Source organism: Squalius cephalus, assembly GCF_949319135.1.
Source record: "Squalius cephalus genome assembly, chromosome: 19".
Lineage (NCBI taxonomy): Eukaryota > Metazoa > Chordata > Actinopteri > Cypriniformes > Leuciscidae > Squalius > Squalius cephalus.
The window spans coordinates 5174835-5191638 of NC_137140.1; the positions used below are offsets into that span (position 1 = coordinate 5174835).

Sequence of the window (16804 nt, forward strand, 5' to 3'; positions counted from 1 at the left end):
TGTGTATAATAATTTGATAATATTGGTATTAGTATCAATAATTATACAATATTAAAATTAACAATAAGTATTATTATTAAAACAAATGTATTCATTTACTTACTCGTCAGCTTATGGTTCTAACTTTAATTTTCCACTTAAAAAAAAATATTTAAAAAAACATATGCTACTGTACATGTGTCACTCATAGAAGGGAACAGGCAGATGGTAAGGTGAAATGGTTTATTCAAGTAAAAGCAGAGTGATGGGTCAACAGCAGGAACCAGACGATGGAGACTGAACCGGCGATGACTGAAGTGGAAACTCGGTGCAGATGAAGGATGACTAAATCTGGATAGGGATGACAGACAGGAGCCAGGCGGAAGAAAGAAGACTTGACAATCTCAGGTGAGTGTTCAGGTAAGTCTGACTGTTTAGCAGAGACCAGACACTGATGTGAGGGTGATGCAGGTTGATATAGGCTGTGTTGATGGTTGATATCTGGTGATGATCAGCAGCAGGTGTGGTAATGGCTGAGTGCAGGTGGCGACCAGAAGGGATGCTGGGAAATATAGTGCAGACAGGTTACAGAGTTGGTGACTGAGCTGGTGACTGTGACAACATACATCGTGACATTACCATACACAGTCAAAATAATAATAATAATAATAATTGTTATTATGAATAATAATATAAAACATTTATTTATTTACTAGCTATTTCTGAGGGGGTCATCTTACACCAAGTGTCTAACTTTAAAATAAATAATAATAAAAAAAACTCCCTATTGTTGTCTTCTTTTTTCCTTCACAACCTCTCTCTTCTTACTTATTTTATTTTATTCTTTATATTTTATTGTAGCACTTTAGAGCACAGCATATGATTCTAAATATAACTGCTTAATAAGGAAGAGTGTATGAGAGAGACAGAGAGGTAGGGGATGTAAAGTCTTGTCAACTGGAAATAAAGTAATGTGGCACCCCTGTTCTCCAACCTAAAGTCACACACACACACACACACACACACACACACACACACGTTTAATTACCCTCATCCAACTCTCATTGTGCTCTTATTCCTTTCTCAACATATAATTAGAAAATTTCACATAATTCTCTCTTCTTACTGCTGTAATCTATCTCTCAATATGTTTTTCCCTCTTTTGAAAAGTCACAGAAATGCTTTCATGGATTATTATTTTTTTACGTTAAAGTCTTTGACGTTAAAGTCATGTGATCGTGATGTAGCCTATTTAGTTAGCCTACGCTTAGCTTTTGAATTCTGCTGATTGTATTTACGCTTCAAAATTCATAAAAGTTGTGTTCATTTGTGAAGATTATCATGATGAACAAAACGAGTAAGAATCATAAGCTTTTGTTTGCCACAGATCTTATTTTCTGCAATTATCCAAAAGCTAATGGAAAAATCCTATCGGGTTTTTTGTTGAGGGCACCAGGGTGATGCTAACTTAAAAATACGCTAACCCTGCACCACTCTATACAGTAGTGTATCTGTATTAACACAGGCATCATCTTTCAGAGGGGTAAAGTGCAATTGGACTAGACTATTTACAGCACTATTTAGAAATGTTCACATTAAATCAGTATTTATTATTTATACGTCAATGACCTCACATTTCCCTCCCAGATCCCACTTTTCTTTTAACGTGTGCAAGCTAATTAATATTAAACTGTGCTCTTTGCTGCCATTCCCCTCTTCGTCTTTATCATCACTCCATTATCTCTCGAGGGTTTTTGCTGCTCTCTCTCTCGCTGGCATTAAGTTCAAACTTGACACTGATGTTGACTCGCTGTGTCACTCTTCTCTGCTCTCTCTCTCTCTCTCTCTCTCTCTCTCTCTCTCTCTCTCTCTCTCTCTCTCTCTCTCTCTCTCTCTCTCTCTCTCTCTCTCTCTCTCTCTCTCTCTCTCTCTCTCTCTCTCTCTCTCTCTCTCTCTCTCTCTCTCTCTCTCTCTCTCTCTCTCTCTCTCTCTCTCTCTGGACAATTGTGCCTGCAGATGCATCTCTGTCACTCCATGCACACAGGTCATTGTTAACAAAGCAAGTGGGAAGTAAACCTAAATAACACTTCAAGAGGGATAATATTGTGGACGTGCTGCTCGTAATGTAACAACTGGTGAGTCAGATTTGTACTTTGTACTTTCTTATAATTGTATTAACTGCTGCACTGAATCCACAAATGTTGGTAAAAACAACAGTCAGAACATCTGAGTAACAGAATTCAAGCTTTATCTTTGAACATGGGCTAGTTTTTCTCAGAGTACACTGTAAACAAAATGTTTGTTAATGTTTAGCTACCAAAAATAAAATAACACTGTTAGAACCTGTAAAGAAACCTTAAAATAACATATCATGCGTCATTTTACTGTCATGCTCATATACTGTCAAATATATGTTTTTAAATTAAAACCTGTATAATTATAAATATAAAGTTACTGTATAATTTACAGTTTAAAACAATAAAAGGATGTTCCCTGCATGACACATATGGTTATATTTTAAATGAATAATTACGTTTCTTCTTATTTTTGTTATCCGTAATGTGCATTAGGGTGTTATGTTGTTAGAGAATGTTTACTGCATTTATAGTAAAGCCACTTATGATGAACTCTGATTTATCATGTGACTTTCTAATTTACCAGCTGTATTATCATTAACAAGCATTTTTTGGTTATTTATGTATTTATTTTTTACTATGAATTTATGGCAACCAGGTGACAGTTTTTACAGCAAATGTAATGGGATATTTAGGTTTATTTTTTAAAGTAAATTTCTGTGTCAGCTTAAAAAAAGCTATTGAACATTTTCTCTGTTATTGCCCAGGAAAAAGGTACAGTTCATTGAGCACTTGTGTTATTATGGGAACTATAGAAACCTGCTATAAAGAAAGCCATTAAGAAAAGACAGAATTTTAGACATTTCAACCCTTTTTTTTAAACTAAATCTAAATAATAAAAAAGAGCCTCAAAATAATTTGTGTAAAGGCAGAAATGTAAAAGGAAACTTTATTATAAAACTTGATTAGAATCTGCCTTTATTAGGCCTATATCGTTGACCATCTAAATGCATGTCAGTGTGTTTTTGATCTGGGCAAGCAAAGGACGAGGAGAAGTGAATTAAAATGCAACACAAAACATTAATTAAACAACTAAAGCAAAGAAGGCAATACAATATGAGGGCTAAACCTTTACTGTCTATGGCTAAAACGTAATAATTTCACACTTAAAGCCGACACTATGATGGGCGCTTTCACACTTCGTGCGAACCAGTGATTCACATTTCACAGCGCGTATCAAACTATCAGTAAACCCTTCGTTACGTCATAACTATTTCGAAACATTTCGCACATCACAATGGTTCACCGCAATTAACCCATGAACCATTGTCTATGTTTGTTGTTGTTGTTGTTGACGTCATTTTAGTTACTTATTGGACTGATTAACCAAGCTCTCCATAAATTATTCCACAATAAAAAAACAACAAAAAAACATATTATACTGACACTTCATAAGTATATTGGATAGTTTGTGAATTGCACTTAATAGATACGTTTTCATTAAAACATTTGCAACTGGTTTGCAAAAAGGTGTTTTTATATGAAGGTTTTCGTTGCATTTACACCGTTTTGACCAGCAGGAGTCACCGGCAGGTGGCGCTTCGAGCTCTTCAAAACAGTGAATCATAATTCAATTGATTCAAATTTTCGAAAAAGCTTCGTTCCTCCCATAACTACCAAACAAAGGACTGAACAAACTGCATGGGGGTCTATGATAAAGAGGAACATAACAAGAATCAGGTGCTCAACATAACCAGTAATTATAGTAACGAACAGGCAACGCCGGGAATGTAGGGATCAAAGGAAATAGGAACAAAACAAAAACAAGCACATACAAACTAAAAGTCTGGTAACACTTTACATAAGGTCCCATTAGTTAACCTACTAAAAGCATTAACAAACATGAGCCAACAATGAACAATATATTTTTACAACATTTATTAACCTTTGTTAATGTTAGTTCACAGTGCATTAAAGCCACAGTATGGAATTTTTCTCCACTAGGGGTCGCTAACCTCTTTACAATAACAAAGGCGTAGTTTGATGACGCAACACATGCTAAGAATTATGGATGTTGTCGTCAACGTCAAGCCGACCGATCTAATAATGTTTATGGTTGACTGAATACATCGATGCTTTTATCATGACTGTGATATGAAGCAGTTCGGGATTGCTAAGAGACAGCTTTCAGCTCCACACGCGACGCGAGTCCCGCGGATATAAAAGGAATATGGACATTTCATTCTACCGAACTATACACAGAATTACAACTCACAGGTCAGTTTATTAGACAAATTAAACTTGTGAGGTAACACAGTGCTGTTTCACTTGCTCTAACATTACACTATCACACTAAACTGCATTTGAATGTGTTGAAATAGTTTGTCTATATGAGACTAGCAGTAAGCTAGATCAACATTAGAATAACATACAGATCATATTCTAACATTTTATCATTGTTGAACTATATAACATTGATTAGTTTTATGTAAATGTGCTCACCTGTTTAATAAAGTACATGTAGGAGCGGTCGAAGTCTCGGACATGATGGAGCTCTCGTTTATATACTGTCGCTAGGCATCTCGAAAACACCGCGCTGATATTGATTCTCCTTTTAGTTCTCATTTTTTATCCAAAGTCTGCTTGCCATGGTCCGTAATGTTTGAACGAAACAACAACAGCGTGCAAATAGACATTGCGAACTCCACAGTTGTCTGCGTCTGTCGCTTTGGTTAATCAGAGGGCTCTGCTCATAGCTCTGGTTACCAGGCAGTACGAGTGGAAATCATAGGCGGAAACCAGGGACAACGCGGATATGACGCCATTGACTGCGACAAACCGGAAATAAAGAAACGTCCCGTGTCTAAAAATTAAATTAAAATTTCTCCTGGTTTGAAAGTTGTTGGAAACAGTCGGGATAATGTAAGTACACAACTAAAAAAAAATAATAACATAGATATAGTGATTTTTGCTAATTTTAAAGCAAAAAAGTTACATATTGTGCCATTTTTTTGTACATTTGGAGTGCTGTCAATACAGAGAACAAACACAAAAATCGGTGTTGCCTACACCGTGTTATCCTCTTTTTAAAATTTGCACTTGTTTTTTTCGACCGAAAACAGGATGTAAATACAGGTATGTGCGCTGGCTGAATAAACATCATTTTTATTCATATCTTTCACATCTACTGCAGTCCGATTGACCCGCGTTCACTCCGAAGGAATCACTCACATGACCTGTGCACTTGTAATAACACATCAAGGATGTTAAGAGGCTAAAAGCAGGTTTAAAACTTGCCCCATTGAAGTCAACAGGGTGCAAATTTTAAAAAGAGGATAACACGGTGTAGGCAACACCGATTTTTGTCGTTGTTCTCTGTATTGACAGCACTCCAAATGTACAAAAAAATGAGCTCAATTGACCGGAGTTCTCCTTTAACAAGATAACAAGGGGGCGTGGTTAATCAGAAACACCTGGGGAGACTAATCAACATAACAGGGCTGAACACGGGACAAGACAGAGGAACACAGACATGAATCATTGCTGTATTGTTCATGATTAGTTCATGTTACCTAATGTAGCAAATTAATGTTAACAACAATTGTAAAGTGTTACCAAAAGTTCACAAAACTAAACACTGAATCTAAACTAACCGTTGCACCGATATCACATTCACACTGACAGAGCTTCTCTGTAATAATATGGAGGCATACAGTAAACACTCCTAATGTTAGATAACATATTATAATATATAAAAATATAGAAATAATACAAACCGTCTGTGATTATTAAATGGTGCCGTGTAATTACAGACAGTGAACGTATTATTTTTAATCCACTTTTTTTCCCCCCGAATGCACAAATCTGAACTGCACGGATATAAATAAATCAATACTGCTATACAGTGTACTATCAACTTCATGTAACAGACTCTTTCTTTATATATAGAATGATGGTACTGTAGTTCACTTTAATGTGTGTGAACTCATGCTTCATCCTCGCACAATTTGATACTCTGTCTCCGTTGTTCAGGGTCAAAAGAGAGTCTAAATTAAATCGAAACAGCCTCTTTCCATTCTGAGGCTGTAGTGGGCAAGCGCATGATGTTTGAGAGGTTAACCATGCTGAATCTCCAGAACACTTCAAACTGGAGTGGATCCAATGACTGGTACCATCAGCAGAGCAACGGTCCCAGCCAGCAGCACAGCACGGGTGAGAGGAGCTAGGCCTGGTTGAAAACACTGTTTTACCTCCTCTAGGCCATATTAGGTGGCCTATATGTACATATTATATATACATTAAAATGTGTGCGTACAATTGTTCATTTAAAAATGAGTAATTTAAACCAACCTTCCTACCAGTTAAAATGTAACTTTTGGTTACATATACAGTAAATCCCATACTTCTGCTATTTCTTGGTTTATATGCTTTAATGTTATTGTAAAATAGTAAAATGTCAAATCAAGTCACATTTATTTTCTGCAATGAAAATTCCACACACACCCATATGCCGAAAACCATGTTTTTGAAAATGTATGTTTCTAATAAGTAACTAGATAAGGCAGTTTGGGGTGTGAGTGTGTGTAGTTTACATTGTATAATGTCAAAGTATCACCAAGTTATGTTTACCACAGGCTTTATTTTACTCATAAATTGAAAAAACCCTTTATAAAACCCTATATAGGAAAATCTTGAGGGACCAGGGGTGAATTAGTCTTCCGGGTTTTGACGTCATACCTGCACCAGATTGTTTCAAAGCAGCTTCACATTAATAAACAGGAAAATATCAGTGTTAATGTTGCAAAATTTGTCAATTTAATCTGTAAAGCAGAAGAAGACAATAGAGTTGTTATTCAGCTCAGGTCAGTTCAAACAACAGTGTCAACGTTGCAAAGTTACTGTCATTATCCAGCTCCTCAGCTTATGAAAATATATTCTAAAAACATTTAGCTAAAGTTCCCATGAAATTATGAAAACGTTATTATGTTCACTCTCAGAAAAAAAGGTACAAAAGCTGTCACTGTGGCGGTACCTTTTCAAAAGGTACACCTTTGTACCTAAAGAGTGCATATAAGTCCCTCAAAGGTACATATTAGTACCAAACGTGTACATATTAGATCCAAAATGTACATATTAGTACCTAAATGGTACATATTAGAACACTTTTGAAGGGTACTGTCCCAGTGACAGCTTTTGTACCTTTTTTTCTGAGTGTTCAAAACATCCATTTTCAAAATGGTGATATGAATGTTTAGGAAACATTCCATTTTATCATAATGCAAACATTATGGAAATGTTACTTTTGAATGTTCTCTGAACATTCTAAAACAAATAATATTGAAATATTTTAAATATTTCGTTCAATGAATGATGTAGGCCTATGAATAATGTTTTTTGTGCTAACATTTTGAGAACAATATTAAAGACCACATCACTTTGAATTAACTTTCTATTAACATTACTGGAAGAACATTTGCTCGTAATTTTGAGAGAAACTTGCCACAACGTTAGCTAAAGTTCTGAGAACGTTCCCTGTTGGCTGGGCCAATTCAGTTCAAATTTTGTTCTCATCCAATAGTGTCAGTGAGGTTAAATCGATAATATTGTCTTTTAATCCCCAACGGAGCAAGCCAAAGTGGCTATGAACTATTGATTATTATTAAGAATTCATAAAACCACACTTTCAGCTTTGTGAGGTCAGCAGTGCACCGAGCAATTGACTTAGATCTAAACATTTATGTATTTCTGTTATGCGTTCTCGATCGGTAACAGTTTTTGTTCCGTTTCAGATGACTGCCTGGTGGACATGGATGGGCGGATGGCAGGAAGAGGAGGACACGTAGAAAGAGTTGAAGGAGAAGAGTCTCAACTGAGACTGCAGTTAAAGAGAAAACTTCAGCGCAACAGAACCAGCTTCACAACAGAGCAGATCGAGGCCTTGGAGAAAGGTGAGAAAATAGACAATAAAAGCTTAAAAAAGTATTGCATTAAATGAAAAAAACTTATAAAAGCTGTCACTTAGAGGATACCTTTAAAAAGGTTCTAATATGTGACCACAAAACCACTCACAGGGGTCAGTTGGAAATTGAGATTTATACATCATCTGAGACCTGAATAAATAAGCTTTCCATTGATTATATGGTTTTTTAGGACAGGAGAATATTTGGTCGAGATACAACTATTGAAAATCTGGAATCCGAGGATGCAAAAAAATCGAAACATTGAGAAAATCTCCTTTAAAGTTGTCCATTTATGTTGGCGATTGTGCTGCATTCACTCACAAAAATAAATGTTTTATATATTTACAGTAGGAAATGTACAAAATATCTTCACGGAACATCTTTACTTAATATCCTATTGGTTTTTGGCATAAAAGAAAAATCGATAATTTTGACCCATACAATGTATTGTTGGCTATTGCCACAAATATACCCGTGCGACATGTGACTGGTTTTGTGATCCAGGGTCACATATGTACCATTTAGGGACTAATATATACACTTTTGGTACCAATATGCACTAATGTGCACTCTTTAGGGACAAAGGTCGCACTTTTGAAAGGGTACGAAGTCACAGTTTTTTTTTTTTTTCTGAGAATGTGACATTTATTTTATAGAAAGATTTAAGTACACTCAACTACTAAACTTCATCTAACAGAGTTTGAGAGAACACATTACCCGGATGTTTTCGGACGAGAGCGACTTGCGAACAAAATCGACCTTCCAGAGGCACGGATACAAGTAAGTTACTGTCCTGGAATAGAATAAAATGCTGGAATAGATCATTTCATATATTCTTTCTCTGGACCTTGATTGACAGGTGTGGTTTTCCAATCGAAGAGCCAAATGGAGGCGCGAGGAGAAGCTGCGGAACCAGAGGCAGACTGGAGGCGGGACGTCCTGTGCTCAAACACACGCTCCACTGAACACATCCTTTAATTCATCCGTCTATCATCATCCGCATGGCAACAGCGCAGGTGAGAACGGACATTTACATTGTAAAATTTGCATACTGTACTTGCCGCTTAGAATAGGATCCACCCCCCCCCCCCCCTTCTCGTGTTCTTTGTGTGACTGAATGTTTCTAATAAACAAAAATATTCTTAAATGTTTAAAAATAATTTTGACCTATGGTTGCATTTGAATTTATCTCAAATTACATCAATTTATACTTTTCATACTTAAACTAAATTGTACTAAACTTTACCTAACTAAATTGTTATTTATTTACTTTTAGGATTTTTTAATTGTGACTTTGAAGAAATTAAAATTGAATTTTGGTTACTTACATAATTCCCACTTCCCTTTGTGTTCTTTCATGATTCTGTTGTTTTAATGTTACTGTAAAATAGTAAACTAATTCTATGAAATAATGATTATTCTTAAGAATTCATAATACTCAATGGTTGAGGTAATCTGTACTTACAGATGTTTTTTCCTATTCTTCTTTTATGTGTGTGAGACTGAATTTATGTTTCTGATTAACTTAAAAACATTTCGAGGAAACCGTGTGCTTAAACGTTTGAAATGAATTTTGAAATTGTACCTGCATATACATTTATTTACATAACTCAAATTTATAATATGTTTTTTTATACTTTTCAAAATGGTATTGACTTTGAAGAAGCTGACGTTTATCTACATAATTCCTGCATTTCATTTGCATTCTTTCATGGTTTTGATGTTTTAATAATGGTAAGGGTATAGTGCATACTGTACTTGGCGCTGAGAATATAATGTTTTTCTCTCATCTTCTTTATTTGTGTGTTTAGCATCCATGATCAGTCAGAGTGACACAGCTCTCTCCAGTTATAACTCTCTCTCAGTCTATACTGGGCTCCAGGTGAGACTGCTCATTTCATGAGATTCATATTCATATTTAGCAAACCATTGCAATGCCAGTTTATACTGCATATGTACTTGTGTGCTGTTATGTATTAGTGCCCTCTCGTGGTGACAGTTGAACTGTTATCAGTGAGCACTAAAAAATCTGTGTACTCACACCAGGATACTGGCTGACTTACTGAAGATGCACTGCCTGCTATTTTATACAAATAAGCAACATTTTAGGCTTTATTCAATGATTAAGGTTTCAAAGAGTACTGCATTGTCACATGACATCGAGTTATTTTTGTATAAACATCGTTATTTTACATTTTTCTTTCAATATTGCATAAAATGTATTAATTTTTATCAGTCGAATGAAATAATGAGTAAAGAAAAAGATTAACCTGTTAACTGTCACCCCCCTTTTTGACCATAGATCTGAACTTAAATGATTGTAATGCATAAATGATTTGGAAAACAGATCTAGATTCGTCTTTTTAAAAACCACTCACCGGATTATTTGCAGAAGGGAAAGAAATTAAAAATAATTTGGACTCTAAAATTGCTAGAAAGTCAGAGCCACATGTCTAACCAAGTTGTATTCTGATTTTGAAGTTGATATCAAAAGAAACTGAGCCTGCTAAAAGGTTTTAAAGTAGCCTACTGTTTCCATAACAAAATGGCCAATTTTGAGTGAAATTTGAGATTTCGAATGATACCAGATATGTGATAGGGAAGAGAGGCAATAAAAAAAGCATGCCAAGAGTCCCGCTACTATTGGGACACTAACAATTACCAGGATAGTTAATCTCACTGGAAATGGATTTGGAAGGTCGAGTTTAGTGCATTTCATTGGGGGACATGCAGTTCTTATTTTTGTACATTTTGGCAAATATAGTTGTATAGTGATATATTATAGTATGTATACTGTGCAGAGTACATGCGTGTACTATGCTTCTGTTCTTCAATGCATTTGAACACTATTTTAAATGAATGATTTTTTTACATACACTGTGTCTGGGTGTTGTTGTCTCCCTCTACTGGTGTTTCGTGTGCAGTCTGCTTCATCTCCATCTTCCTCCTCGTACTCCTGCATGCTGTCTCCGTCTCCGTCATACTCCTCTCCTCATCTGACAGCTCCTCCTTCAACCAACACCAGCACAGGTCAGTCTGAGAGCTGGTCCAAGATCCTAAAAATATCTTTTACTTTTATTTGCATTATTTATTTACTTATTATATGACTTATTTTTACATATTACAGTTTTTTCCAATTGCTAAACGACAGTGTGCACAACTGGAGCTACATGTGCAAAACTCTAACTACAGTCTGCACTACCAACAGTCACCTGAGTTAAACACTTCACATCACCTGCAAAACTCACTCCAAGCAACACAACTCTTAACACATGGCTCAAAACAGGCTCAGTGCAGCTAAACACTATGCACAACCCTCACTGAGATAACACACACTGTCACTCAGAACACACTGAGAGTAAAAACACTAGCATCAAACACCAATACAGAAAATACAAACTTTTCATCTTTACAGTTTGAACAAGTTCAGTGACTTCATACAAAGTAATATTTTCTTCAAAGAAAAGAGTGACATTCTTTCACATGATTTATTTAAATTTTTAGAACATAACAATTCTTTAAGGTAAATGAAAATGAGCAGTTTGCTTCAATAGTCTGTAGTAATTTACGGAATTACAGTAATGAGAAAAAAAGGTAGAAACTAAAAGTACATACTGTAATTCGAACAAATAATTGAGGGGCTAATCCTGAAATTGCAATCAGCAGTGTTTGAAAAGCACAAGGCTGAAATCTATTCTGTTTTGAATGTGTGGTTCACAGTTTTGACAGCAGTGTGTTAGCATTTGAACAAAGTGCTGTAAATCCACAGTGTTGTGCAGGTTGTGGTTAAAGTCATGGGATAAGTGTGTAGAGTTTTGAAAACTGTGTTCAAGCAATGAAAAACGAACTAGAGTTTGGTCCACATGAACTGCTGCTGTGCAGACTGTAGTTAGAGTTTTGCACATGTGACTCCAGTTGTGCTCACTGTCGTTTAGCAATCGAAAAAAACTGTAATTACTTAATTATGTATTTATTATTTACTTTTTACTTATTACTCACTTATTATTAATATAATTTTTTTTTTTTTTTTTTTTTTTTTTTTACTATGCCATGGTCTGTCTGAATACTCGATTCTGATTGGTTGGAAGGTATGCAATAAAACAGTTTAATGCACAGGTAGTTCCAGTCAGTTTAATCACGCTCTATATTAATCCACTGTTTTCACTGAAGTGCACACACTCGTACTCGTGCTCACGATGCACACACACACACATACACATACACAAAAACATTCAGGAGCACAGAAACGTGTAAGGCTGGAAGCTTACGCTGCTATTTTTTAACTAATAATCGGAACAAAAGGTAGTTGAAGGATGATGTGTATAATTCAAATATTTATCTGACTCCAATATAATTAATCTGACTCCATTAAAGTTGTTGTTATTCTTTAACCTCTTATTCTTTAAAGGTAAAGGTCTTTCTTAGAACTGATAGGAAAACGTAGGATTTAACCTGAACGTTTAGATAATGAAAGTTATAATCACTTTAGCTTTCAACATCATCAGTGATAAAAGGAAAGATTCTCAAAGCCTTTAAAGCAGGCAAAGTCATTTATTAAGTTACATGTTTAAATACAGTGCTATGCATACGTTTAGACACCCATGCTAAAGTTGACTAAAAAGAGGAATAAAAAATCATCTTTTGGAAATTGAACTTAATGCCTTAATTAAAAAAAATTAGGAAAAATCCAACCTTTAAGGACATCAATTTTCTTTGCGAATGAATAATGTATCGTAAATAAATAAATGTTCTTCCTTAAAATAAGGGTGCATAAGTCTTGACACCCCTATGTTAAATTCCCATAGAGGCAGGCAGATTTTTATTTTTAAAGGCCTTTGGAATTAAAATAGCCCCACATCATCACATAGCCTTCACCATACCTAGAGATTGGCATGGTTTTATTTCAGTTAGCCTAATAGCTGATTTGATTTGCATTGAGAGATGATCTTATGGAAAGTACCCCATGCCAATCTCTAGGTATGGTGAAGGCTATGTGATGATGTGGGGCTATTTTAATTCCAAAGGCCAAGGGAACTTTATCAGGATGCATAGTATCCTGGATCCATGAAGTAACTAAAAATCTTAGGCCTTTAAAAATAAAAATCTGCCTGCCTCTATGGGAATTTAACATAGGGGTGTCAAGACTTATGCACCCTTATTTTAAGGAAGAACATTTATTTATTTACGATACATTATTCATTCACAAAGAAAATTGGTGTCCTTAAAGGTTGGATTTTTCCTAATTTTTTTAAATTAAGGCATTAAGTTCAATTTCCAAAGAACCGGTTCTCGGCCAGGAAAATTGGTTCCAAATCGGCACCAACTCTTTGCTGGACTAGAACCGTTCTTTTACCACATCATGCTTACGTTGGGGGCTGGGGGCGGGGTTATTGTTGAACTTCTTCTCGAACGTAACCGTCTATAATCCAGATGAGCAGCACAAATGTGTTCTAAACGTCTTATTCTGACCCCAAAATAGGATCGCAAAGCCAGGAGAAACATTTGCAGAAAGACGATATAGTCCAACATTGTAATTGTTATGCTTGAAGTTGGGAAAGCTAAGACGTATGGCAACCTACACAGTGACGTAACAACGTCGTTCACTGGGCTCTCTAGTCAGTGGAAAAACAAACAGGTTCTGAGAAGGTTCGCAAGTTGAACCAACTTTGAACCAGCACCAGTTCCGAACCAGTTCTTTTTGGTGGAAACCAAGTGTGTGTCTCTGTCTCTCTCTCTCTCTCTCTCTCTCTCTGACAGAATGCTTGATCTAACAACAAGCCATAACTGACGTAAATAACCGCTATTTTTATCCTTCCAGTCAAATTTTGCCCTGCAAACATCAATAACAGCTTTGAGTTGTCAATGCTGGCAAATGACCAGGCATAAGTGGGATAATCCGTGGATTCAATAAAGACTGAATAAAAATAAATAAATTCAATCAATAAAGAATTTAAATTCAATCAAAAAAGAAATGTTGAAATTTTTGAATACATTATTAAATACATTATTAATGTTAATAAAACAAAATCATATTAATTATTAAATCACCAAACAAATAAAACAACAGATCTTTTACTGTACTATGCTGAGCCATATTGTGATGTGAAAAACACAAACTAGACAAACACGCTTAAACTAGAAAGACCAAAGTAATGGATTTTGATTGTCCACTATTGTTGAGTGACGTGCGGACAACCGAAACTCTGCTGAGACTGAAAATTAAATGCCATTAAATGAAAAAGCAATTAAAAAAATAATAGTAAAAATGTAATTAATATATATATATATATATATATATATATATATATATATATATGTATATATATATATACATTTTATTTGAATATTTCTCCATTTATTTATTTAATTTTGAGTAATTTGTCCTTCCATAATTATTTACTTATTACTCACTTATTTCTATATTTTATTACATATTTATTTATTTACTTACTTATTATTTACTTATTAGTTATTGATATCACTGTTTTAACACATTAAATTTTTCTCCTTATTCTGCTTTAGGTCTGATTTCTCCAGGTGTTTCTGTACCTGTCCAGGTACCGGGAAATGATCAAAATATGTACTGGGCCAGACTGCAGTAAGAAAAGGGGAGGGAGATTTTGCTTTAGAATATGAAATATTTATGTTTACAAAAGGTAAAAAACAAAACAAAAACCTTTAGAACAAATTGTTCTCAACTCAAAGGAAAGCGATCCTCTATTGGTTGAACCTAAAAAACAAAACTCAAAATGATTATTTTAGCCATATTTTTTTTTAGATCTAATGACAGTGTGTCATATTTGTTTCCATTCAGTTTCAGACAATCAGGAATGTATATGATTTATATGATGATGCATTGTGCAATGACTTGTGTTTTTAGAATTCTGACTCTGATTTCCTGTGAGCAACTTCTCTAAACTGGGAAGCATTGTATGTTTTTTTAAGAACATGATTCTGGTTTCAATTTCTTTTATAATTTCTCAATTCTCCACTGTAATCTCACTCATTATAGTCATTATTTTGTTGTGATCATTTTTTATAATCAGATATATGATAACACTCAGTAAGCTTGTGACAATCAAGGCAGGGACTGAGACTCAATCATGTGATTTGCACTCAAGACCAATGAACAAATCAATGATTTAAAAGGCCATCAGCAAAGCGAGGGTTTAGTATGCAACATTTTTTGCCAAAACAATCTCCAGCATAAAGCTCATCTGCAAATCCAAAGTGTTGTTGTTTAAATACAGTAGTGTTGTGTTCAGTTTCTCTTGTGTTCTTCATTTCTTTGTTCAAATTTATATTGTCATACAGCAAATTTATGAGGAAATATGTTTGAATATTGGGAAACTATATATCTGTACTTAAACTATAGAGTGTGTGTGTGTGTGTGTGTGTGTGTGTGTGTGTGTGTGTGTGTGTGTGTGTGTGTGTGTGTGTGTGTGTGTGTGTGTGTGTGTGTGTGTGTGTGTGTGTGTGAGAAAGAGTGAAACCACAAGTGAAATAGCGTCTGTCTTCATTCCTGTTTAATTTAACTAACACACACACACATTCTTCTACATCTATCTATCTTTATGAGGACATTCATTGACACAATGCAATATCTAGCCGCTTACCCTAACCTTACCCATCACAACTAAGTGCCTAAACCGAACCCTTACCCTAAACCTACCCTTAACCTCATTATAACCTTATCCCTAAAACCAAGACTTGACCCTCAAACAGGACTTTAAAGGCTCTCAGAAAGTGAGGACCGGCCAAAATGTTCTCACTTTACTCTCTTATCCTCACTCCAGTGGTCAAAAACTCAAACTGGTCCTCACAAAGATAGTTGTACAAGTACACACACACACACACACACACACACGCACGCACACACACTTTGCTTACAAAATTACATTTCCATGAAAAGTTGAACTGAAAAAATTAACAGAACATCTTTGTATGTCTACCTTTTTCTTTAATGTCAACAGCATCTTCTTTAAAAAAGTCCTAAAATATTGTTTATTTAAAAAAACAAAACAAAAAAAACAACCCAGGTTGTGAATGTTCACTTGCTCCAGTCAATCCTTTTCATTTATGCATTAAACCCTTTAATAAAACATTTATCTTGCAATCATGTAGCCTACTGTGATTTGTAATAGTCTGAAATGCAAAATATAGCATCATCCCAAATGATTGACCATATTATTTTAGTTAATTTAACCAAATAATTAAATATGAAAATTAATTTGTTAATATTTTTTGCTCATGGTTTTACTTGCATAAGGGACTGCAAAACACCAATCATGTGAATTTTTATATCTATCGATGCATGTCCCTTTTTACTAGCTTCATATCTGAGTGTTAACGCAATAAACTCAGTCTAAAACAAAGCCGCTTGATGAGTACACTATATATTAGCTTTAGTTAAAGTGAAGCAGAAATTAAGCCAGATTTTCTGACTCTCTCTCTCACTCTTCTTTCTTTCTTTTTCCCTGTCTCTCTCTATCTCAAGGCATTAGCGATCCCGTGTCATGTCCCACTAATAGCACTTTCAGATGCACTCTGCCAGTAGGGGGTGGGGGAGTTGGGAAAAGATGGGAGAGAAATACAGCTGATGGTTTGCAGGCACTTTCATGAAACAACAGGAAATGAGCATTCAGGCGCTCACAGATATGATCATGCATGTTTTATACTGTCTGGTGTGTTAATAACTTTGTTACTGAGTATGTCTGAGTCATGTATAGGCTAACTGTAACAGAGGTGGCAGGAAATTACTTTTGCCGATACAAAAAGAAAGATGGAGAC

The 16804-nt window shown here is 35.1% G+C and overlaps 1 protein-coding gene across 2 annotated transcripts; it reads left to right on the top strand.

Moving 5' to 3' along the window:
- Window positions 1-1965: 1965 nt before the first annotated feature.
- LOC307147025 (paired box protein Pax-6-like) lies at window positions 1966-16132 on the top strand. 2 transcript variants are annotated; one of them, XM_079851475.1, is made up of 8 exons: window positions 1966-2114; window positions 6087-6266; window positions 7844-8002; window positions 8712-8794; window positions 8874-9030; window positions 9826-9896; window positions 10939-11044; window positions 14537-16132. In XM_079851475.1, the coding sequence occupies exons 2-8, from the start codon at window positions 6155-6157 to the stop codon at window positions 14614-14616; spliced, it is 768 nt and encodes a 255-aa protein (XP_079707601.1). In that variant the 5' UTR covers window positions 1966-2114; window positions 6087-6154; the 3' UTR covers window positions 14617-16132. The 2 variants fall into 2 exon arrangements, with proteins under 2 accessions (XP_079707601.1, XP_079707600.1); XM_079851474.1 differs by lacking the exon at window positions 1966-2114 and adding an exon at window positions 3717-3844 and having other exon boundaries at window positions 14537-14691.
- Window positions 16133-16804: the final 672 nt, after the last annotated feature.

Excerpts from the sequence above, each read along its gene's own strand:
- LOC307147025 (XM_079851475.1), top strand. The coding sequence starts at position 6,155 with ATGATGTTTGAGAGGTTAACCATGCTGAATCTCCAGAACACTTCAAAC. Across the intron at positions 8,003-8,711 it reads GATCGAGGCCTTGGAGAAAG|AGTTTGAGAGAACACATTAC; the intron begins GTGAGAAAATAG and ends TTCATCTAACAG. Across the intron at positions 8,795-8,873 it reads TTCCAGAGGCACGGATACAA|GTGTGGTTTTCCAATCGAAG; the intron begins GTAAGTTACTGT and ends CTTGATTGACAG.